The sequence below is a fragment of the Brienomyrus brachyistius genome, chromosome 18, assembly GCF_023856365.1.
Source record: "Brienomyrus brachyistius isolate T26 chromosome 18, BBRACH_0.4, whole genome shotgun sequence".
NCBI classification, from domain to species: Eukaryota; Metazoa; Chordata; class Actinopteri; order Osteoglossiformes; family Mormyridae; genus Brienomyrus; species Brienomyrus brachyistius.
The window spans coordinates 1,534,344-1,559,945 of NC_064550.1; the positions used below are offsets into that span (position 1 = coordinate 1,534,344).

A 25,602-nucleotide genomic window follows, 5' to 3' on the forward strand; every position below is an offset into this window, starting at 1 on the left:
CATTTTCCCTGTAATGCCATGTTCAAATCTAGTGGAAGATTCGGCCTCAGTGCCAGGAAATGCTGAAGAAACACTGGAGAAATAGATGTGGAAGATGGCTGTATGCATGGATGGATAGATGGACGGACAGATAAATCAGAGCAACTCATCTATATAATCTATCAATAAAAGTACTACTGGGAAGAAGTAAATTACAGTTATTTGGTAATTAATTCATCTCCATTAGCAAATGGTAAATTTCCAATAGCATATGAATGTGTTCCCTGCGATCAACTGGATTCATGTCCAGCATATATCTCTGCTTCCTGGACACACTCCAGGCTCACTGTCATCTTGTAAATTGGTTATGAAAGATGCATTTTCTTGTAGATGTATTTCATACAGTGTGTGACTCAGTGGTGTGTGGATTTCACTATCTGTCTGAGTAGCAGTATGGAGGTCAGAGGTCACCAGTGTTTGTGTTTCAGTGTCAGTGAAGTGTGCTGGTGGGGCATATTTATGATCTTTGTGTCTGTGGGACTGTAGACTCAGGGGTAATGAAGACAGATCATACTTTTATCTCTCTGCTTGTCACTAGTTAAAGGTCTTCAAAAATACCAGCAGCCAGTTCGCTATAGAATCAGTCCTTTGATGTTTGATCAGTCCTGTTTAAGGTCCTCTAAGGTTTTGACATCATAATACCAAATCACAGGCTCCTGTTTAAATCATTGAAGTGAAATCAGTCATCTGAGGATATGACATTATAACACCAAGCAACAGGCTACAATTTAAATCACTGAAGTGACGTCATGCAAGATGAGGCTGACAGGCAGGACAAGACTGTCAAAGAGGACAAGGCTGATAGGCAGGACAAGGTTGACAGGCAAGACATGGCTGACAAGCAGGACGAGGCTGACAGGCAGGACAAAACTGATAAGCAGATCAAAGCTAACAGGCAGGAGGAGGCTGACAGGGAGGACAAGAATGACAAGCAGGACGAAGCTGACATGCAGGACAAAACTGACTGGCAGAACAAGACTGACATGCAGGACAAGGGTGACAGGTAGGAAAAGACTGACAGACGGGACAAGGTTTACGGACAAAATGAAGGTGACAGGAAGGACAAGACTATCAGATAGGATGAGGCTGTCAAGCAGGACAAAACTGACATGCAGAACAAGGCTAACAGACAGGAAAAAGCTGAAAGGAAGGGTGAGGCTGACAGATTGGATGATGTTGACAGACAGAATGAGGCTGACAGGCAGGATAAGACTGGCAGATAGGATGAGGCTGACAGGCAAGACAAAACTGACATGCAGGACAAGGCTAACAGGGAGGAAAAGGGTAACAGGCAGGAAAAGCTGACAGGAAGGGTGAGGTTAAGAGACTGGATGGTGTTGATGGACGGGACAAGACTGACAAGCAGGACAAGACTGACAAACAGGACAAGGTTGACAAGCAGGATGAGGCTGACAGGAAATATAAGACAGACATACTGGATGACGCTGAGAGACAGGATAAGGCTGACAGGCAAGACATGGCTGACAAGCAGGACAAGGCTGACAGGCAGGACAAGAATGACAAGCAGGACAAAGCTGACATGCAGGACAAAACTGACTGGTAGGACAAGACTGACAAGCAGGACAAGGGTGACAGGCAGGAAATGACTGACATATGGGACAAGGTTTACAGACAGAATGAGGCTGACAGGAAGGACAAGACTATCAGATAGGATGAAGCTGACAAGCAGGACAAAACTGACATGCAGAACAAGGCTAACAGGCAGGAAAAAGCTGAAAGGAAGGGTAAGTCATCCAGATTGGACGATGTTGACAGACAGAATGAGGCTGACAGGCAGGATAAGACTGGCAGATAGGATGAGGCTGACAGGCAAGACAAAACTGACATGCAGGACAAGAGTAACAGGGAGGAAAAGGGTAACAGGCAGGAAAAGCTGACAGGAAGGGTGAAGTTAAGAGACTGGATGATGTTGACGGACGGGACAAGGTTGACAAGCAGGATGAAGCTGACAGGAAATATAAGAGTGACATACTGGATGACGCTGAGAGACAAGACAAGGCTGACAGGCAGGACAAGACTGACAGGGAAGTTGAAGCTGACAGAAAAGACGAGGCTACCAGAGAGGACAAGGCTGACCGGAGGACAAAACCAGCTAAAGGAAGAATGAAGGGGCAAATTGAACAGAATTTAGCAGAAAGGGTGGGCAAAACAAGGAATAAATAGAAGCAGGTGTACAAAATAATAAACAGCAGAGCGTTTTCCCCAGTCATTTTATAAAACCAGTTCCTAGTTTGCATTAATGAAACCAAAGTAGAATGTGAGCCTAGAGCAGCTACGAGTACAAGGAAAGGGGGGTAGGGGTGCAGTGGCCACGACAGGTTTTAATCTGGGGCAAGATGGCGGTAATGAGATCACTGTTTCCCTGCGTTCAGACTGATGTCATGTGAAGTTTGTGTTTCAATAAGAGACAAATAGAGAGACAAAAAACACACACACAGAGGGTGCATAAGCAGACACATAGAGTGTATAAAACATACACAACACAGCAATTCACAGAAAAATGCTGATGTGTTGATACACATGTAACTAGTTAGGGCCTTGTGCTCTGTGACATCTGCAAAGAGAATACACTGGTCCTCGGACTGGTCACAGTGGTGGCAGACATTCAGAGAAGATGTAGGGAATAAAGAAAAGTCAGAAAAAGTGAAAAAAAAAACAGGCAGTATAAAGCAAGAAAGAAGGAGCCCGTTTGGTAAGAGCTGTCAGTTTGGGATTATGAAGTTAAACACACACTCCGTAACATAAAGGGCTTCATTCATCTCCCGGTGATGAGGCCGGCTACAGAGTTCAGTTTTATACCAGAGCAGCGGTGGAAAAAAACACACACAAGCCCCAGCGAAATGAGGAGTGATGGAGCAGAGAAGGAGCCTCTGTGCCCACAGAGTGCGTGAACACATTTGCGTGTGCGAGTGTGAGCCCCCAGCAGCACTGTCTGCGCCTTTCAGCACGTGTGTCGGCATGTTCTTAAAGTCATACGCACAGCGTGTTCCCCAACATGTGTGTTCAATGAAAGGTGAGCAGCTCGTATAAATGTTCCTCAGTCAGCTATGATGTCACCATGAACCCTGCCTGAACCCGGCTTTGCCAAACATTGCTCCCCTGCTCCCTCTCCAACTCGTTTTCTCTCTCCTTCTCTATTTCTTCTTCTCTCCATGCCTGCCTCTGCCTCCTCCCTCCCTCTTTCTCCAATTTATGTGGAATTCTTTCTCAATCTTCCCTCAATCCCGGCTCCCTTACTGAATGACCACAGCTGCACGACTCTGCCAAAATATGCCAGGCTGTTCTGATTAAGTCAGACTTTTTTTAAACCAGTGGTTTCGAAATTGATGGCAGTTCTGGGGGAACAGACAAGAGGGTAAGGAAAGGAAAAAGGAGACGGGGTAAGGGGGAGAGCGGGAAGGGCGCTAGAGAGGGGTTTGAAGGGGAGAAGAGGGAAGCAGGTTTCAGTTGCTGAAAGGCACAGACTCACATGTGGAAATAATTGTCTAATTAGTGCAAAACTGTGAGCTCAGGAGAGGGGTGAAAAATAGATGGTGGGTGCTGCACCCCCCCAAACAACACTGCCTTTGTGAGGGGGGCTGTGCTTCCTCCTCCCTTGCTGCACACATGCTGCAGGGAGGGATGCACTGGCATTTCTCTGCGAATCATTGACAGCCGTGGATTGAGCTGAGGCCTATGCCACAGGGTCACCTCTGAAAGAAACACACCTTCATCTGTGTATCTGCAGTGTGTGCGACAACAGCAAGAGGACACATGCAGGAGGACGCCAGTGTCCCAGGACAACCTGAGATTAAACTTCGAATCTCATTTACCCCTCACCTCATTTTAATAACTTCACAACCATGCCTACTCCAATAGTTATATAGTCAAGAGCTAATTTAACAGTGTTCTCAATTAAAATGTTTTCGTAACACACCCATTCATTTAGTCGTTAAATGCCTTTCTTTGATTTAAGAGTCCTTGAGTGGCAAACGGGACTGCGCAGCTCACATCACAGACGTCCATCCATCTATAGATCCATTTCCATACCCGTTCTTCTAATCAAAAAGCAAATATCCCTGCTTAAGATATAATTGTTGCTCATCGTTTGCGTGCCTACCTCATGACCCCATGCTTTGCATGTGCTCCGCGGTGTGTGCGTGCGTGAGCCGGGCGCAGGAACTTAGCCGGGATCCCCGCCGAACCGAGCCGTGCCTCGGGCACTGAGATGCCCAGGTGCGCCGCTTGGCAGCCGCCTCTCGCTCGCTCTCTAATTATCGGCTCGCTGTTATAACATGTGCAGCTCTGCTCACTCAGCCAACACCACCGCTTTCCATTGAAATACGCCACACTGATCATATGTGATATTGTCTCTGCATCGTACGGTTTTCACTTAATTATAATTTCAACAACAACAAAAAAATTTACCTTCTTCATGTGCAGAATTAGTCATAGTTAAACAAATATAATTAATTTTTTACTCTAAAGCAGTGCGGCTAACGTGAGTATAACTAAACAATGAAAATATGATGAATATAATGAAATATACTTTTAAACTGAAGACAACATAAATATTAAGTAATATGATACATATTGCGACGCATATTTGCTTTGATGTTACGGTAACCTGACTAACTGGAACAGTTTTCCGAAGACTGAAAGGACAAGACAATTGCATATGGTGATGCACTCTGTGTTGGCAATAGTTCCCCCTGGTGGAATAATTATGAACTGCAATTTTATCCAGCAGATCATTTTAACCGGCTGGATAGATATTGTTGCTGTTGGCAGTTGTCCGTTTGCCCTAATCTAATATAATCTAATCTAATCTCAACTCAACCCATGTAACCTCAATTAATCGATTTCCTGACCAATCTGTAGAGAACATCCATCTCCGAGGCTGTAGTTTTTTCAGAAGAATTAATGTACAGCTAAGAGACTGTTTCTGCTCTTTCGCGATGAAAGGGGAAACAGCTACCTCTAGCGGAGGTGCTTAAATTATTTGTTCATGTGTGGTGGAATTAAGATGGAGATGGAGTGTGTAAGAGGTTCTTATGGCTCTAAGAGCGCACCTGTGTTTGTGGGTCCGTGCAAGGAGGGGGGGGGGGGGGCGATAGGGAGAAACGTGGCTTCGTGTTTTTTCAAGAGTTAAAAATCTATGGCATCACACTTGATAAAATTAAGAACAAGAAGGCTGTAAAAACGTATGACATTTTTATTAATTACGCTATTACAGTATAATTTGTGACATTCACCGTTTGTTGCTCTTTGTATGTTTGTAAGTACATACTATGTTTGTATGTATCTTGTTCATTAAAAAAGAAAGGCAGTAGCAGCGTGTTGGCGATCTCTGTGTAATGTTATACGTAAGTAAGCAACCGTATCTATGTCCCAGAATTGTACGTACGCATCACTGACGATCGTAAGTGTCATATTTCATATCGCGTAACGGCGGTACTGTGCTTATATAGTTATTGAGGTAAGGTAAGGAACGTGGGCTGATTACAGCACTGCCGCACCCAGCACACGACAAACTACCGCAGGGATGAGAACCTGCGTGCAGCCGAGCGGCACCTCAGCGCCACACTAGTCAGAAAGGATTTTTTTCTTCTGGTGGCTGAAGTGACAATCCTACCACCAACGTACAAATATTCCCAAGACGTTGGAGTACCTTCATGCAGGGCTGGATGTAGATTAACATAATACCCAGGATGAAGCAATTGCAGGTCAAGGGCCTAACAGAGTAGAATCACTCTGGGCATTCACAGGCTTCAAACCAGCAACCTTCTGATTACCGGCACAGATACCTAGCCTCAGAGCCACTACTCCGCCTTGTATCCCATTAGGTGACACTAAATTCATTTAATTTACCTGTAATTAAAGCCAACATGTTTAATAACAGTTCCAATCATGTGTTACAAGTTCACAGCTAACAAGTTCATTATTTATTTGTGCATGTTGTCAAATATTTACCACTGTTTGTGCATTTTGTATGCTGTACATATAGTTACTCCTCTTTATAATGAGCACCTTTAAATGCTTTGTGTCATGTTACCCATATATGCTATTGACTGCTATAACGACAGTCATGTGGTATGATGTGTTACATTAATGTGCTTAGCTTGTTGTTATTGTTAACATAAGCACAGTAGTAATTTCAGGAGTAACAGTGACCAGTAGGGAGATCAGTAACCCTCTTTGGGTATTTTATAAACAGGGATCCCAGTCACCTTTCATCAGAGGGAACCTGTCTAAAATGAGAGGATGGATGGAGGCTGTAACTGTCAGCAAACAGCAAGATTCTGTCCATGCAAAATGCATTAAAATGTCAATATTTACATAAACAGTGTGAATACAATCCCGTTTCCAAAAGAGTTGGGACTCTGTGTAAAATGTAAATAAAAACAAATTGCAGTGATTTACAAATCATATAAACCCATATTTGACTGAAAATAGAACAAAGACAACATATCAAATGTCGAAACTGAGAAATGTTATTGTTTTATGAGAAATTTTAATTTCAATCTGGTGCCAGCAGCACGTCTCAAATACGTCGGGACAGGGGCGTGTTTACCGCCGTGCTGCACCAGCTCTGCTTTTAACAACACTGTAAATGTCTGGGAACTGAGGAGACCAGATGCTGGAGTTTTAAAAGTGAAATGTTGTCCCAATCTTGCCTGATACATGATTTCAACTGCTCAACAGTTCAGGGTCTCCTTTGTTGTATTTTTTGTTTCTTGATGCACCAAATGTTTTCAGTGGGTGACAGGTCTGGACTGCAGGCAGGCCAGTCTCGCAGCCGCACTTTTCTACTATGGAGCCATGTTGTCATGCACAGTATTTGGTTTGGCATTTCTTGCTGAAATACACAAGGCCTTCACTGAAAAAGATTCTTTTGTGGATGGCAGCATGTGATGCTTCAAAACCTGTATGAACTGTCTGCTCATAACAAGCTGGATGGTCCCTCTCCTCTTTAGTCCAGAGGACACGACATCCACAGTTTCCAAAAAGAATTTGAAAGTTTGATTTGTCAGACCACAGGGCAGGTTTCCATTGTGCCTCAGTCCATCTTCAGTGAGCTCAGGCTCAGAGAAGTCGGTGGCGTTTCTGGAACATGTTTAGATGCGGTTTCTTCTTTGCATGGTAGAGCTTCATCCTGCATTTGAGGATGTAGCGAACTGTATTCACAGACAGTGATTTTGAGAAGTGTTCCTGGGTCCATGTGGTGATTTCCACTGTGGACGCGTGCCTGTGCTGTCTGGGGACCCGGAGATCACAGCTATTCCATGCTGGTTGTCAGCCTTGTCCGTTGCGTAGAGAGTTTTCTCCGGAATCTCTGAATCTTTCAATGATATTTTGTGCCACAGATGATGAAATTCCCAATATTACATTGAGGAACATTATTCTAAAACTGTAGCACTATTTACCCACGCAGTCCTTTACAGAGTAGTGAACTTCTCCCCATCTTCACTGCACAGAGACTCCACCTCAGTGGGAGGCTCTACTACAGTTACATTTACATTTATGGCATTTGCCAGACTCCCTTAGCCAGAGCGACTTATATAAATGCTTAGAGGTCTCATCGGTGAATACATGCTGATATTGGTTCAATAGAATCCAGCTATATAACCGGAAGAGCTGATCCAAGTAATTCCGAAAGAGGTAGTTTTTTAGTCGTCATTTGAAGGCACCCCATGACCCAGCTCTACGGACATCTAGGGGAAGTTCATTCCACCACATAGGTGCCAAAACAGAGAAGAGTCCAGATGCATGTCTTCCTTACACCGTGAGAGATGGTGGGACCAGTCGGGCGGTGCTGGAGGATCGGAGAGAGCGCGGTGTGGGGTGGGGTAAGTTCTTTTGTGTAGGAGAGTCTGTTATGTTGGATTAGTGTGCTGAATGGAGATGTTATGGTGCCACGGGATTAATTGGGAGTACAACACCAGGGGGCGGTGTGGTGGGCAGGCGATTTACAAATGTATCGTTCTGTGCTTGTAATGAAACAGTTTCTTGGTTGATCTCCGTGGTGGACATGTAGTTATTATTCAATAACCATGCATGCTTCCTGTGCACTGCATTTTGAGTATCTTTCGTACTATATTTATTGATTGTGAGTATTGATTTTGATCAGCCTGGGGTTGAGCCAAAGTCAGACGGGAGTACTCCACAAAGCAGGATTTCTTCATTAGCCAGATATCTTAAGCCAAATTTAAGGACTATCCTATAGGTATGTCACATACCTGTATTCCTACTGGACAGTTTCCACATTTTGCTAAGGTTATCCAGCTAACTAGGATATCCTGCTTTGTAGAGTAACACCCCCATTTCCAAAAAAGTTGGGACACTGTGTAAAATGTAAATAAAAGCAGAATGCAATGATTTGCAAATCATATAAACCCATATTTAGTTGACAATAGAACAAAGACACCATGTAAAATGATGAATCTGAAACATTTTATTGCTTTACGACAAATAAATGCCCAATTTGAATTTGATTCCAGCAACACATTTCAACAAACTTGGAACAGGGGCAATAAAACACTGAAAAGTTGTGTAATTCTAAAACAAAACACCTGGTTGAATATCTAACTAATTAGGTTAATAGGCAACAGGGCAGTAAGATGACTGAGTACAAACCATGAACAATCACCTCTCCTTCTCCTAATTGCTAATCTTTCCCATTCATGTAGATTTCTCCTCTTCAACATCAGAAGTATTCGTCCATTTCTTTCTACACAGACCACCCAAGTACATGTCCAACCTTGTCATCTCGAGACTAGACTACTGTAAAGCACTCCTAGCTGTTCTGCCTCTGAGCGCCATTCGTCCACTGCAACTGATCCAGAATGTAGCTGCCAGACTTGTTTTCAACCTTCCTAAGTTCTTCCACACCACACCATTGTTATGTTCCCTCCACTGGCTTCCTGTAGCTGCCCCCATCAGATTCAAACCACTCGTGCTGACCTACAAAGCCAAAAATGGACCAGCACTCTCCTACACAAAAGAACTCACCCCACACGGCGCTCTCTCCGATCTTCCAGCACCGCTCGACTGGTCCCACCATCTCTCACGGTGTAAGGAAGTCATGCATCTAGACTCTTTTCCCTTTTGGCACCTATGTGGTGGAATGAACTTTCCCTAGATGTCCGTACAGCTGGCTCATTGGGTGCCTTCAAATGGCGACTGAAAACCTACCTCTTTCGGAATTACATGGATTAGCTCTTCCAGGATTATATTTTAATAAGAGAAAGATTACTTACCAACAGTGTTTTTAGAGTGGTAGTATTGTTAGTGGGGTTCCGTTGAACCGGTATCAGACTGTATTCACTGACGATGCACTTATATAAGTCGCTCTGGCTAAGGGAGTCTGGCAAATGCCATAAATGTGAATGTAACTGTAGTAGAGCCTCCCACTGAGGTGGAGTCCCTGTGCAGTGAAGATGGGGAGAAGTTCATTACTCTGTAAAGGACTGCGTGGGTAAATAGTGCTACAGTTTAAGAATAATAAATAAATTAATTAATTTAGTGATCAGTGGTCATTGTTGACACACCACAGCACAAAAAAATGCATCCTCTGCATTTAACCCTTATGTGACAATGTGACATAGCAGGGGGCAGCTAATTCAGTGGTCGGGGAGCAGTGCTTGGGGGCGGTACCTTCCTCAGGGTGCCTTGCTGGTCAGGTATTCGAACCTGCAATCTTTCAATTATAAATGTGCTTCCCTAACCATCAAGCTACCAATGCCCACGATAATGTCTCTCAATGTAATATTGCAAAGAATTTGGAAATTTCATCATCTTCATTCATTGGGGTTTGTGTGCAGTCGTTTACATACAGCTCTATTAAGGTCTCACCACAGCATTTCAATCAGGCTGAGGTCTGAACTTTGACTGCGCCATTGAATCACCTTGATTCTTTTCTTTTTCAGCCAGTCTGCTGTAGATTTGCTGGTGTGCTTGGGATCACTGTCCTGTTGTATGACCCAATTTCAGCAAAGCTTTAGCTGTCGGACAGATGGCCTCATATTTGACTCTACAATACTTTGGTATTCAGAGGAGTTCATGGTCGACTCATTGACTGCAAGGTGCCCAGATCCTCTGACTGCAAAAGAAAGCCATGTGGAGCTGTACATTATTTGCAAACATCTCCACTTTGGTCTCGTCTGTTCAAAGGACATTGTTCCAGAAGTCTTGCCGTTTGTAGAGATGCAATTTTGCAAACCTAAGCTGTGCTGCTATGTTCTTCTTAGGGATAAGAGGTGTTCTCCTTGCAACCCCCCCCCCCCCCCCCCCCAAACATGCCATACTTGTTCAGTCTCTTTTCTAAGTACTGTCATGAACATTTAACATGCTAACCGAGGCCTGTAGAGACTAATATGTAGCTCTTGGATTTTCTGCAGTTTCTCTGAGTCTGAAGGTTAAATTAGCAATGCAATAGTACAGCTGTACATAAAATATTTCAATCCACGCAACATAATGGGAGACATATCAGAGTTCAAAAGAGTGTGAGTCCCGTTGGCACGAGATCCACGGTATCCAGGGTAATGTCGGCGTACCACCAGGAAAGAGACCACATCCAACACCAGCAAATGAATGCAAAGTGCAGCTGTCTGAATGGGATGTCTGAGTACTAACCCAGATTGTATCCAAAAAACATAAAACCACATCTGCCCACCTCACTGCAGAATTAAATTCGCACATCGCCTCTCCTGGTTCCATCCAATCTGAATATAGGGAGCTCCACGGGGTCAGTATTCATGGTCGACTGATATAGCCAAACCTTTGGTGACTTGTGTCAATGGCAAACATCGGTTCAAATGGTACTAGCAGCGCAAGTCTTGGGCTGTGAACAATGTTAAACATGTATTGTTCTCTGATGAGTCCACTCTGACTGTCTTTTCCACATCTGGGAGAATTATGGTGTGGAGAAGTCCTTGCCACCCAGACTGTTGTGAACCCAGACTGCAGCATAGGGGTGGATTAGTGATAGTTTGGGTTGAAATGTCATGGCATTCCCTAGACCCACTACTTTTTCTAGATGAGGGCATCATTGCCAAGCACTAATGAACCATTCTGCAGGTCCGTGTTCACCCAGTGGTTCAAGCTTTATATCCTGAAAGTAAAGTTGAACATGTCCCATGACCTGCACAGTCACCAGATCTGACTACTACCCACTTTGGGGTGTTTTGGATCAGTGAGTCAGGGAACATTTTCCTTCACCAGCACCATGGACCGACGTGGCCACTGTTCTGCAAGAGGGATGGCTGAAACCCCCCCTGGTCACTGTGTAGGACTTGCATCAGTCAATCCCAAGAGGAAATAATGCTGCTTTGAGCACAAAAGGAGGCCCAACACCATTTGTTGCCATTTATTCTTAGACTGTGGGGCACTTGACATCACAACTTTTGCCGAATGAAAACACTCTCATCAAGTGGGTCATAACTGCCTTTTACTGCTAACACACTGTGATGCTGTTTCGATGTTGGGGCGATCTGTCTGAAAATGAAATAATTTGCATTGTACGCCCCCCCTCTCTTTCTCTCTCTCTCTCTCTCTCACACACACACACACGCAGACACACACACACACACGCAGACACACACACACACACACACACACACACACACACACAAGGCTTCTACAAGGTTGGAAAAAGTTACATCAAACAGTTATTAATTTTAACGGGATCAAGTATCAAAACTGTCATACTGCACTGCTTCATTCATACTGCATTCATTTCATGTTTGAAAAACATCCATCACAGCCTATTATCTGCCTGTCTTGTACGGGGAGTGCGGCTGAATAAACAAATCCAAAATGTAAACGGCGCCGTCCTGTACTTAAAACTTCTGTGATCACGGCTGTGTTTCTAAATGAGGTGTCCGCAAAAGTAAAGTACTTGCAGACTCGCATAGGATATTAACAGGTGCTTTATTGACTCACGCTTCTCGTTTTGTGTCCTTATTAAATCATGCCTTTCATTCTGCAACTTCACTGACACTTTGCTTTCTGCACCAGTATCAGCAGAGGTTTTGCGTTTTGCACCATTTTAACACACACTTTGCTTTCTTCGCCATTACTGAAATAAATCTTGCAGTCCGTGACCTTGTTTAAACGCGCTTTGCGTTTTGCATAAAATGTATGTCAGTAGGGCAGCGCTCTCCCCGCACACGCGAGGCTTCTGCAATGAAGCGGTCCTGACAGGGACTGCAGCACATGCATGGGGAGGGAGAGGGTGAGAGAGAAAGGAGAAGAGAAATCCCCGTAATTATATAAAGAACGCAGTTGGAGGGACTAAAAAGAGCGTCACATTTGGCAGCGATGTGAAAACGTGATTGGTGTGTGTGGGGGTGTGTGCATCAGGGGAGGGATACTCGTCTGCTTTGACAGCTCTCCAGCCGACAATGCAATGGCGTGATCGCTTGCTGAACATCGCTTTTCATCCACTTGTGGCACATCTAGTCATCGCATCCCTCGAACTGTTGAGGATTTTATAGCTTCAATAGGCGAAGTGGTTTTTTTTTTCTTTTCACATTACAGTTTACCGTTATGTCCATGCAGTTTTTGTTTTATGGACCGCGATTCGCGCACATACATTTTTACAACTTTTTTCAAACGGTATCGATATGGAATAGGTTCTTGTTTGTTGATATGCCAAGACAACTAATATTTGCATAAGTAAATACATCTAGACAAGCGCACGATCGCAAGAATGGACAGCAGTCCAGGTAAGCTGTTTTTTTTTACATACAAATATATGTAGGCTAATTAGCGCTGAAAACACTGTTGATGTATTAATGCCATATCGAATGTCTCTCTCGACACACAATTTAACGATTGAATATAAGCTATTAGCTAAACTTTGTTCTGTATGTGCGATTCGTTTTGTGAATTAATGTAGGCTAATAAAAGCACATAATTGAATTACGTACATTCATATTCGTAAATATGTGTAGTTTCAGGACAATAAATCCATATGCTGGGTGTTGGATCACATATCAGTTGAAAGGAGAAGTGGAAGCGATCATTTCTCAAAGTTCATCCATATAAATGTAATAATGCTGTAGCAAATATAAAAAGTGACTACATGACTATGGATAATATCAATATCCAGTATGTAAAGCAACTCGGTGACTTTTTTATATAGTTTGTAAAAAAAAATCAATAATTCTTTCTGACTGATCTCAATGAAATTTGGGTTTCGTGAGCATCCACTAGCAAACCTATCCGTGCGACCATAGAAACTCATACGGAACGCAGAACCTCTTCACTCCTACAATTTTAAAATAGCTATTTTCACTTTTTTAGTTACTGCTATATCTCATACATTGTAGTGTGTTCCGTGTACAGCTGCATATTCAGTCATGTTTTTTATTTTCGTATTTGACAGAGTATTCGCGCTCTATTAACGCGGTCTTACAGTATTTGCGAGTTTTTGCGCAGAGTATTTGTGACACTGGGGTCTTCATGTCCCCACCGGCGACACTGGGCTCATTGATCTGCATCGAGGTCACCAAGCGCTTTTTCTGCGTGCAATGACCATGAGAATCACCAAAAATAACTTTTTGGCTCCGTCCATAGACGGTAATTGTAGGCGCACGTTACTGGGTAATCAATTTGTATGAACATATGCCTACCACAAAATATAAAACAAGATACATAAAACGAGTTAAATTTATAGAATGTTTTGTAGAAACAGCTTATGTGTCCTTTTTCAAAAAGGTGGAAATTTGCACAGTCACACCAGGATTTTATTAATCATGGAAATGTCTTCAAAATATTAATCAAAACATGATCTAGTAATCGCTTGCATAATGTTAATTATGCAGGGTGTCATACGATTGCTAATGAAATAATACATCTGCATTGGCTTTTTCTCTGAATGCAGGAAAATCAACGTATTAGCAAAGCACCTTTGATAACAAAGAAAGTACAGAATGCGTTTTAACAACAACGTCATTATGTTGTTCTTTGAGTGTGTTACATAAAAGATCATGACTTCGTGCATGAATCGAGAGAGTTTAGCGAATGCCGCGTGCGGCGCAACGGGAGGTGCAGAGATGAGTAATGAGCAGCGCGCGGTCCGGCTGTCCCCCCTTCCCCCCCCCCAAGTCACTGTCCTGCTCTATTTCATCTGTTAAATTATATCTGAGCTGCATCCGGCTTCTTACAGCCGGTGGGCGTGCGAAGCCGCATCACGTGGACTCAATCTGTCGACCGCGTGCTACACGTGACCCCCCCCCCCCCCCCCCAACCGCTTCGGAGTCACCTCTTTGGCATGGAGGTGATGGTCAGTGGGTCAGCATTCATTCTGTAGTCATTCATTCTCAATTTCCACGTCATATCCAATACATGTACCCCACAGGGAGGCGACGACATTTTACAATACCGTACAAATTAACCACGACTCTCCTCCATTAGGAGCTTCTAATTGACTTCAGGTCAGTACAAGAAAGCACATAACCTCTTTAAATTAAATAATCACCCCAATATCCCACCAAGCATCGGGAAGTTGGAGGACCACAAACACCATGGCAAATTCAGAAGGCCCAGCACTTTATAGGGGCACCACAGTCTATCGTGGGGGACCCCAAATTCTGCTGTGGGGGGCCTCAAGGTGACATTAAGGGGGCCTGAAATTTTAGCTCCGATCCTGCCAAGCTGAGCACCTGCTGTCTGTCTGTGACCCTGTGGTTTTAAATGCTTCATATCTCTCTTGCTCTGATCCTACTTGCACCTGTACCTGGCCGGTCATTGTAAGCTCAGCACTCATGCCTATACTTGACTCTTTCGACAGTGATATGCTTGAAATGTACTTTCTGCTTCACTTGTACGTTGCTTTCCACCAAGGCATCTGCTAAATAAATATGTATGTGATGTAATAGACTTTCTAGTGATGTAAGGCCCCAACCCGGATTCAGTGAGTGTCCTACATCTTTCCATAATAATGAGAATATGAACTTCTCACACCAAGATGCAGATTGTGCATTTGAGGATGAAGAGATGCAATGGAGAACATGCGGGAGGTGTGGAGATCATACAGATGTCATGCAACACGCTAAGCTGGTGGCTGGCAGCAAATGAGCTGCAAGGGAAAGGTCTTCTTGGTGGCAGGTGCTGGTACTGCAGTGATATTATGATTCCAGGTCACCAACGAGACTTAAGAAAGCGCCAACTGATTGTGGTTGTTTTTGTACAAGCACTCTAACCACTTTACCCTGTGGCTTATCTTCACATCAACTGTTTACTTGCTGAGATTGGAACCGTTGCTCCCTGAGGGCTCTGTGGAGATGGTGTGTGTGTGTGTGTGTGGGGGGGGGGGGGTCATGTTTTCCATCCCGCCCTGCGCTGCTGGTTGGCAGATCTGGCCCAGCACCATGCAGGTAGAGCTGTAGGAACACAGGGCTTTCATCTGGTAATGACCTCAATCTCACAGACTTGCGCATCCTGATGCTTCCTGAAGTCATGTGACACTCAGAAAAATATCTCCGTACTCCACCTCACACGTAATCAGAACTCCATTTCAGATCCGAGTGCTCCCACTACCAGAAAATTACTGGCCTTTCCGATCCCACAAAGTATGAATTGATACCATAGTTTTATCTTCTTGGTAGAAAACCTGCAAGCCCAGGTTACCTCCTGCACATATTCATGAAGGGCTCTTAAAGGTAGATGTCGGGTGCAGCGATGTCACTTTGAAGTGATGCTAACAGTAGCCCTAATGCTATCATGTGCATCAGTCATGGGGGGGTGGGCATGCAGCTCTGAGCACTGAACCACAGCCATGACCGGAGTGCAGCCTTTCGTCACATTTACACCAGCAAGTCAAAGTGTGAGCAGCAAAGATCATGTTACATGTGTGGAATAGGAGACAGTTTGCGTGAAAAGAAGGAACAAAGACAGTGAAGGAGAAACAGGCGGAGGGATGCAGAGAAAGAGGGAAAGTCGGAGAAACACACAAGAGGAAAGAAAGAGGGAAAGTTGGAGAGAAGGAGGAAGAGAATATAAGAAAAAGTCAGGAAATAGATCATATTTATCTGCAACTTGATCTGTAGGCAAAGATTGTGCAAGTAGAATGTTTACGAAGACAGATTCACTCATTCAGTTCGTACTGCACGTGTCACACTCTATACAGGGACGGATTACGGGTTGTGTGGCCCCTGGGCAAAACGTTCGCGATAATATAAAAAAGAAGTGTGTAAAATATGAAATAAGAAATTCCCAAAACAGTGTCCTGACAGTATAAAGTGCATGAAGTGGCCTGTTAGTTTTTCAGGATCCTCTATTAGTGTATGAAGTGCCTGAGGGAAGATGCCCTCAGACTCTCAGTTTTGGCCGTCAGGCTGCTGTCACGGTGGGTTCTAGTTATTCTTTTACCTTTGACCCTGCACTGCCTCCTGTAGGTGGCCTGCAGGTTTGGGAGAATCTCAGCTAGCACAGTCCTCACGCAGCTGCATCAAGCACGGTGCAGCTCCAAGACCTGCCGGTGGTGCTCCCAGTCAGGATGCTCACATGGTGCAGGGGTAGAAATGCTAACAAAAAGGAATGGGAGAGGGAGAGATGGAAGGATAGAAGAGAGATGAAGGAAAAACAAGAAGGAAGAAAGTCAAAGAAATGTAAGGCGGGAAGAGGGGAAGGAAGGCGAACTCCAGTGATGGTGGGGAGATTCAGAAATTTGCGTTCACTACTGGGGCTGATTCGGATGCTGCCTTTTACTGGGTAGTGAAAGCAAATGATGCTATGTACTGACACTGCACTGCACTGCGTGTGGCTGTAATCACTGCATCCATCAGGACGATGCTGCACGCTGACCCTGCAGAGGAATGCGTGTACTTGTAATCGCTGCAGCCAGCATGACGATGCTAAACACTGACCCTGCAGAGGAATGCGTGTACTTGTAATCGCTTCAGCCAGCATGACGATGCTGCACGCTGACGCAGTGCAGGACTGTGTATGGCTGTAATCGCTGCAGCCGGCGTAGCAATGTTGCACGCTACCCAGTGCTGGACTGTGTATGGCTGTAATCGCTGCAGCCAGCATGTCAATGCTGCTCATTGACCTAACGCAGGACTGCAGGCTTCTCCCAGCAGGAGGCGTGTCAGTGTCCATGTGAGCGGCTGGTCAGGTGTCAGGCTGCCGCGGTCCGTGGCGTATCGCCAGGGGAAACTGGTTATTATTGGAAAAGAGGAGGGGGGCATCCCACACAGACACGTGAGCCTGGGCACCGGCTCATCCGCAGCAGGGTGGAGGGTGGAACACTTGGGAGGAGCGTGAAATGGGTCCAACAGCCCACTTTCAGCTAGGAGCCTTGGTGCTCTCTAGCAGGCAGCGTATCTGTGCTTACAGTGCATGATTTAGCAGCACTGGCATTAAACCGCAAACATTTGCCCGCACAGCAGGGACCCAGGAGGAGTGCTTTTCACTTTCAATGTGCTCCACCCATCTTCGAGTGTATTTTTAGCTCTTTGTTCCATTTAAGCACACAGCTATACCCCTGGCATTACGGACACCTGCGTGGCCATACTGCCGGAAAGCTTTCTGTCCTGCTCACATGCTTAATCACATTAGCGCACTGGCAGGGACTTCTTCTCTGTGCTAGGCCCAGTGGTCTGACGTGTGTCCTTCTCTCTCCTCTTTCTGCAGGGGGCGTCATTCTCTATGTTGGCGGCAGTGGTAGTCCCAGCCCCGGAAGCCCGTCCAGCGGCTACCAGACGCAGTCACCCTGCCCCCACTCGCAGCCCTCCTCCCCGGAAGAAATGACCTTCACCGAGATCGGTGCTCTTAAGTTGGCACATGACGGGGAGGGCTCTCCATCTCCGAAACTGGTCTTCCAGTACCCTGAAGTGACAAGTGCTGCTGCCCCCAGCCCTGTTCCGCCCATCAGCACTTACCCCACCCCTGGGAAGAGGTCCTGTGGCTTCCCTGGTGCTTTCAGCAGTAGGTACCTCTTTATAACACTGCTTGACTTGCTTGTGAGTGTTAAAATGCTCACCCCCTGCTTCCCTGTCTGTCTGTATGCCTTATTTTCTGTCTACCTGTCTGTCTCTCTGTCTGCAAGTCTGTCTGTCTGTCTGCCTCTTCGTCTCCCTCTCAGCTTGTCTGTCTGTCTGTCTATCTGTTTGTGTGTAGGCCCCTCTCTCTGTTTGTCTCTCTGCCTGTCTGCCTCTGTTTTTTTCTGTCTGCCTGTCTCCCTGTCTGTCTGCATATCTGTCTGCCTGTCTGTTTGTGTATCTCTCCATTTCTGATGATCAGTGTCTTCTCTCATCACCAGAGACAGGAGGCATGGTGCTCTTATGTAAGGTCTGCGGGGACATTGCTTCTGGCTTCCATTATGGGGTTCATGCCTGTGAGGGCTGCAAGGTACGACATACCGGCTCAATGAACCTCATGAAACAAGTCCACAGTACAGACGAAGCATCTTCTCATGAGTGTTCCCAGTGCGCCACAGTGCCCTCTCTCTACTGCCCCCCTGCAGGGTTTCTTCCGCCGCAGCATCCAGCAGAACATCCACTACAAGATATGTGCGAAGAACGAGAACTGCACGGTCATGCGCATGAACCGCAACCGTTGCCAGCACTGCCGCTTCAAGAAGTGCCTGTCTGTGGGCATGTCCAGAGATGGTCAGCGGCTTCCTCTCGTCCTTCGCTTCCTCCTCTTCCTCCTGCTTCCCCCCTCCCCAGGCTCTTCTGCACCCCCACCATCTAATGGACAGTGATCTATGAGCACAGAGCCAGAAAATCCCACAAGCCATCATTCATCTTGGAAATTGCAGTAAACAGGAGTTATTTCTAGAATCTGGAACACAGATTTTCTGATCACATCGCACGCAATTAACTCAGAGATTCAGGCTCCGATAATGAGAACAGTAGGCCGTGGCGAGCCCTGACCTTCGATGGCACGGCATTAATCCAGCGGCTTTTTGCTTAGTGTAAAAACACTGGACACCAGAAAAGTCACAATTAAACAGCAACTGAATATTCTGTGTGTGTGACCTCAAAAAGACTCAAAGGGGAAAAAAAACAGATGTTTCACAGCATATCTGTACATCACGACCTACTTAGCTGAGTTTCCTTTTCACTTTAGCGTGACGGCAGGGGTGCACTGCACTCCACTGCACTTTACTCCAAAAGCCGTCTTCCCTGCATGTCGTACCTGTTGTCGGTTCACAGGCGCTGCGGCTCTGAGAATTGCAGCAAAAACCAGGGGCCGTCAATAATCTCAAAGCGGGACAATGATTTATATCGAATTTGTTGAAAGTGCCAAAACCGCAACCTAGAAACATCTTTCTTGTTTCACTCATTGCGAAAACAGGAAAACCCTGCACAACTACTTTCACTCCACATGAAACAAAATGCCCTGATTTCGCATGTGTTTTTGTCGAATCTAGGCGTTTCACCTACATTTAGACTGAGTGGCTGACATGCTTTCACGTCCACTTCCTGTTTGATGATTTGCCGCTTCTTAGCCGTTGTCTATTGATCCGTCTTAAAATGCGGATCTAATATGGGGATGGAGAGGCCCGGAGCTTATCCCGGGCGGCATGGGGCACAAGGCAGGGGGCGCGCGTAAGCAGGATGCCAATCCATCACAGGGCGCGCACACACCCACACACACACACACATACACACACACGTGTTTGCATTCATATCTTTTTGGGGACTCTCCTTCCATTTCAATGGGAAAAACCCTAATCCCAGTGATGACAACCTTAACTCCTACGCAGCCCTAAGCTTAACCATCAGTAATCAAACAAAATGTAAGACTTTTGACATTTTTAGTTTTTGATTACAGCTTTTATTGCAGATTTTTGTAACAATACTGAATTTCCCCTGGAAAAAATGGTCCCTACAATGTCAGAATAACAGGTTTGAATGACATTGTGGGGGACATTTGGTCCCCACAACGTAATATAAACTTACCCTTCCCCACACACACACACAGCTTTCCACGGTCAACCAGCCATTTTGTAACATGCAGATTCAGCCTTTGTGCTGCAGTTAGTCATTAACTGACACTGTGGAAACATCTACGAGTGTTTAAAGTGTCCATAGAGAGCTGTGCTGCTGCCCGGGCCTCCTCTTCCTCTTCTAATACTCTACCCCACTGCCCACCCATTACTGGCACTGAAGCTCATCCAGCTCTATTGCTAGTGAACCATGACCTAGTGACCCACTTTTAGCTGGGGGGGGGGGGATACTGAGAAGATACAGCACATGGCTGCAGGGGTTTGCCATCAGCCAGCCCCATCTGCCACATTCAGGATATTGAGACTCACGCAGAAACGACAGCGGCTGCTGTCTCTGTGGCCGTCATGCATGTTAGAATCATTTACAGAAACTCATTGTTAACATTAAAGTGAAAATAATTTACTTTCTAGTATGAATTTAAATGCTGCTGTGTGATGTTCTGTCTCAGTCTATGAGTCTTATGGACTGATCACTAATTCACGCCTTACTTTGCAGCATGCCTGCACCTTCATTAAACAGCTCTGCTCTGACAGATGTTATTTTCTTTAGTGCCAGTCTGTTATGTTTGTATTGTTACTCTCATCAATGCCAATGCTGGTGCCTTATGTTTGTTATGTTTGTATTGTTACTCTCATCAGTGCCAATGCTGGTGCCTCATCTCTGTTATGTTTGTATTGTTACTCTCATCAGTGCCAATGCTGGTGCCTCATGTCTGTTATGTTTGTATTGTTACTCTCATCATTGCCAATGCTGGTGCCTTATGTTTGTTATGTTTGTATTGTTACTCTCATCATTGCCAATGCTGGTGCCTCATCTCTGTTATGTTTGTATTGTTACTCTCATCAATGCCGATGCTGGTGCCTCATCTCTGTTATGTTTGTATTGTTATTCAGTGTGGATGCTGGTGCCTCATCTCTGTTATGTTTGTATTGTTACTGTCATCAATGCCGATGCTGGTGCCTCATCTCTGTTATGTTTGTATTGTTATTCAGCGTGGATGCTGGTGCCTCATCTCTGTTATGTTTGTATTGTTATTCAGCGTGGATGCTGGTGCCTCATCTCTGTTGTGTTTGTATTATTACTCTCATCAGCACTGGTGCCTCGTCTCTGTTGTGTTTGTATTATTACTCTCATCAGCGCTGGTGCCTCATCTCTGTTGTGTTTGTATTATTACTCTCATCAGCGCTGGTGCCTCGTCTCTGTTGTGTTTGTATTATTACTCTCATCAGCGCTGGTGCCCAGCTCTTTTATGTTTGTATTTTTTTTATCCCAGCTGTGCGCTTTGGCCGCATCCCAAAGCGTGAGAAGCAGCGGTTGTTGGATGAAATGCAGAGCTACATGAACAGCTCCAACCAGTCATCACCCTCTATGGACATCGGCTCCTCCCCCTCACGAGAAGCCCCACCCAGCCCAGGAGACAGCCAATCAGAGGAGGCCATAGGGGCCATTTCCCGTGCTTATCGAGACATCTTTGTGAACAACCAGGATAGACTGGCTCAGCCTCGCTACCTTCAGAGCCCCAGCTGCATACAACCTGCTACCCATGGCCTCCTACTGCAGGGATCCCCCCCCTTTCAGCGTGAGCAATACCCAACTAATTCCTGGCACCTTGCGACCCCCCAGGACAGCATGTCCCTGCCCTTTATTGATAACAAACAATATGGTTACCCCTCCCTAATCAAGCAGCCCCACTCCTTGCCCAGTGCAGCACCCTTCCCTAAACTGCCCCCATCCACATTCAGCAGAGCCACAGTTGCCTCCCAGAGTCAGCATTCCTGGAGTTTGGCTGCAGGGGCGAAAGTGCTGGTGAGGATACGTTGCATTTGTCTCCCGTCACCTTCAGCTTCACACCATTTCCTGTCATTGCTCTTGCTCACGGAATCTCTCTGCCATCTTTGCACCACCCCTCCAACAGGCATGTCCCTTGAACACCTGCCCCGTGCCCCCTGTGGGCTGGTCCAGCCAGCAGCTGTGGGATGCCTTCTCACAGAGCTTCACCCCCGCAGTGCGGGAGGTGGTGGAGTTTGCCAAAGGGATCCCCGGCTTCCAGAATCTCAGCCAGCATGACCAGGTGATGCTTCTCAAAGCCGGAACCTTCCAGGTACAGCCTGCCCTCGTGATGCCGGGATGGATGGATGGATGAATGGATACTTTCCCAAAAAATATGTTGTAACGTTTCAGAAATAAATAGTATTGTATGAATTATATAGCGATAAGTATATTGCAGAGTGGGTTGCACAGTAATAAGTGGTATTGCACGGTGCTTGACAGTGATAAATAGTTTTGCATAGTGAATGAATGATGACTGAATGTGCTTTAGCAATTCAGATCCTTTTAAAAAGACAATTGATTGTCCTTTCATGTATGTTATACATCATCATATCATATACATCATATATCATATCATATCATGTCATATCTCTGTCCCTGTGAACGTACTACATGAGAAGCTTGGCTTTTGTTTCAACACACAAAATCTGTCTCTGATTCTCAGGTTCTGATGGTACGGTTCTGCATGCTCTTCGACCCCAAGGGCCGGATGGTGACATTTCTAAACGGACAGACGTACCCACTGCCCACCCTGCGGGCTCTGGGCATGGGCCCCCTGCTGGACGCCGTATTCGAGTTCAGTGAGAAACTGGCTACTCTAGGCCTGAAGGCTGATGAGATGGCGCTCTTCATGGCCGTGGTGTTGGTCTCTGCAGGTGAGAGCGTGAGTTTCCATTCAGCTTGTGAACAGGGCGAATTTACACCTTATCAAAACAATACATACTCAGCATACATGTGAACAGAAATGAATAACAGAAGAAAAACACTAGACCAAAACTCAGGTCATTAGGAGATATACCTGATGTCAGACATAGTACTCAGGAGCATATCTACAGATCTTGAGGGTCACTGTGTCCTGTGACATTCCTCCTCAGACCGCTCCAGTATGATGAACACCAAGGCTGTAGAGCAGCTACAGGAGGATCTGGTCCGGGCCCTGCGGTCCCTCATCACCCAGCAGCATCCCGAGAGCAGCACCCTGTTCCAGAAGCTTCTGCTGCTTCTGCCTGACCTGCGGACCCTGAATGATCTGCACTCAGACAAACTGCTGGCCTTCCGCATTGACGCCTGAACATCATTTCCATCCCCCACAGAGAGCAGCGGCAGCACCTCCGACCTGAAAAAGACACAGTTCAGTATGTTCAGGATATGCATCAGGAAAATTCTGGAACTCACTGAACCCCAATGGGGCCGCTGGCCGGTGTTCCACAAGCCTTCTGTTCCACTGTATGTGTTTGCAATGGCATCACCTCCTCTGGAAAAGGGAGTTTTTTTTTTAAACCAGTAACAGATTTTCCCCCTTTCCAGTTTCCTATTACTCCCAGTTCATCAAGTAACTGGGCAGACTGCTTAGCATGCATCTTTAGTCAGGAGAGCTCACACATTATGGATGGAAGGGCCATGGTGAATCATAGTGCAGATGTGTATGTTTTTTACATATTGGTGAACACAGAGAATGAACAACACTCATTTATGCTGTGTCATTCTACGTGCATGGCTGTCTGATTCATGCACACAAAGCACCCACCCATACACTTTCTAAAACCACCTGTCCTATGCAGGACCACAGGGGGTCTGGAGTCAATCCCAGAGACTCCAGGCAGAGAACAACCCAGGATGAGGGGGGCACCCATTAAGGGGCACACACACACACACACACACACCTATGGGAAACTTCAAATAGCATCAGCATGTTTTTGGACTGTGGGGGGGAAACCGGAGTACCCAGAGGAAACCCCACGACGACATGGGGAGAACATGCAGACTCCACACACATGTGACCCAGGCGGAGAATCGAACCCGGGTCCCAGAGGTATGAGACAGCAGTGCTAACTACTGCACCACCCTGCACAAATGTTTTACAAGAAAAAAGAGTAGATTGGCAACCTATGATTACACTGAAATCACATGCATTTTATTAAACGACTGACCTGGCCTAAAGATCTCAAATCTCTTTCGCTCTCTATTACAAACATACATACAGCTTGAGGGTCTCTCCCCTGAGGTCTCCCCCCACCATTTCCAGTCTTCCAGTTGTTAATCTCATGCATGTTGAGATTTGTCTGTTTCTGCTTGATCTTGCTGTTGTATATAATGTGGTACTAAATGTTCAGACTTAATCAGTGAACCTGGAAGTGTCGGTCCAACTTGCCAACAGAACCACTAATGGGATGTCTGTGTGTGTCTGCGTGGGAGTGGCAGAACACAGGATTTCCGGTTCTGTGACATTCAGAAGGAACCAAAAACGTGGGAATGAATGTACTTCTTGGACTAGAGCCCAAAACCAGGAGGATCCTTCATTTGAACCCCACTGCTTGTCAAACAACAGATATTTGCTGGAACTTGAAGACACCAAACTTGTTGGATTGCGTGACCCTCCTGTCATCAGACTGTTCCTCCTTAATGGCATCCTCCTGTATATACTATAAGAGACCGCCTTACATAGATATAATATGAAGCTGAAATGATCTCTCTGCTTGTCTGTTTTTATTCCTGGACTTTCCCAGATTTCTTCATGCACATTGCCCACCCCTGCATGTATGTGGTACCTAAGCATGAATATTGACATTGACAGTTTTTAAAGACAGTAAAATCCTGACGCTTTGCCATGAGCACAAGGCTGCCCTGCACCCTCATTATAAGATGGGGAATCCCATTACAACATGACCCAAGCAGAGATCACAAAGACACAATGTTCAAAACGATTCAGTTTTGGTTTCCCTACCAAAATGAGGATACAGCTATAGTATACAATATAATCTACAATTTTGGTTAACTTCTAATTGAATAAAATCAACTGTAACAGAACTATAAGCATATTTGTCTTGGTTAACTACAGGGCGGTTTATATGTGTGGGGAGTGCCTCCTTTTCGGGCACAAAAAGTGCATATGGGTGTTACTCAGTAACCAAAATCAGTTCCAAAATCTTTCACTGGGCCTCGCCTAGCAGTTGATGAATACCTCTGATGAAAATTAGGTTATTACAATACAAAAGTTTGATTACTACTAATACTGCTACAAAAAAAAGAGACAGCGACAGGGTTGTCAACTTTGGTTAGCTGACCAGCGTGAGACTTTTTATTTGAAACAAATCTGCACACACATGGATACACATTTACATGTATGTAACGCTTTCTTTACCTTGTAAATAATCTGTAGGGTTCATAAACTGCCCCAACACTTTTGATGTAGCTCATTTTTGGTTTATAATGGAATAATATAAATTTGTAGTAACATGAGCGTACGAGTCTGAAACTCTGTGTGTCAAGACAGATGCGTGAGAGTTGGTAGTCCTGCGTTAAACCAAGATTCTCTGCCATAAGAAGCACAAATTTTGCTAACCCCTATCAAGTTGCAATATATCAAGGCAAAACTGAGTTATTTTTTAATTTCTTAATCGCTCTTTCAGTTCTCAAATGTCATTAATACCATATACAAATTAAAATCGTGCATAATATCTAATCTGAGGACGAATTTCAGGTAAAAAGTCTCTAAAATTACAAGATAGCCACCTACATAGTAAGTTAGAGATAAAAAGCAGAATAG

At 45.2% G+C, this 25,602-nt stretch overlaps 1 protein-coding gene across 1 annotated transcript; it reads left to right on the forward strand.

The window, feature by feature from the left end:
* Positions 1 to 12,244: 12,244 nt before the first annotated feature.
* LOC125713330 (nuclear receptor subfamily 1 group D member 1-like) lies at positions 12,245 to 24,863 on the forward strand. Its single transcript, XM_048984352.1, has 8 exons — positions 12,245 to 12,767; positions 17,683 to 17,976; positions 18,311 to 18,399; positions 18,515 to 18,659; positions 21,280 to 21,812; positions 21,922 to 22,107; positions 22,501 to 22,711; positions 22,931 to 24,863. The coding sequence occupies exons 1-8, from the start codon at positions 12,752 to 12,754 to the stop codon at positions 23,125 to 23,127; spliced, it is 1,671 nt and encodes a 556-aa protein (XP_048840309.1). The 5' UTR covers positions 12,245 to 12,751; the 3' UTR covers positions 23,128 to 24,863.
* Positions 24,864 to 25,602: the final 739 nt, after the last annotated feature.

Bases quoted from the DNA above. Each gene is read 5' to 3' on its own strand.
- LOC125713330 (XM_048984352.1), top strand. The intron at 18,660-21,279 runs GTCAGCGGCTTC...TTTTTATCCCAG, and splicing joins TGTGGGCATGTCCAGAGATG to CTGTGCGCTTTGGCCGCATC. The intron at 22,108-22,500 runs GTACAGCCTGCC...TCTGATTCTCAG, and splicing joins TCAAAGCCGGAACCTTCCAG to GTTCTGATGGTACGGTTCTG.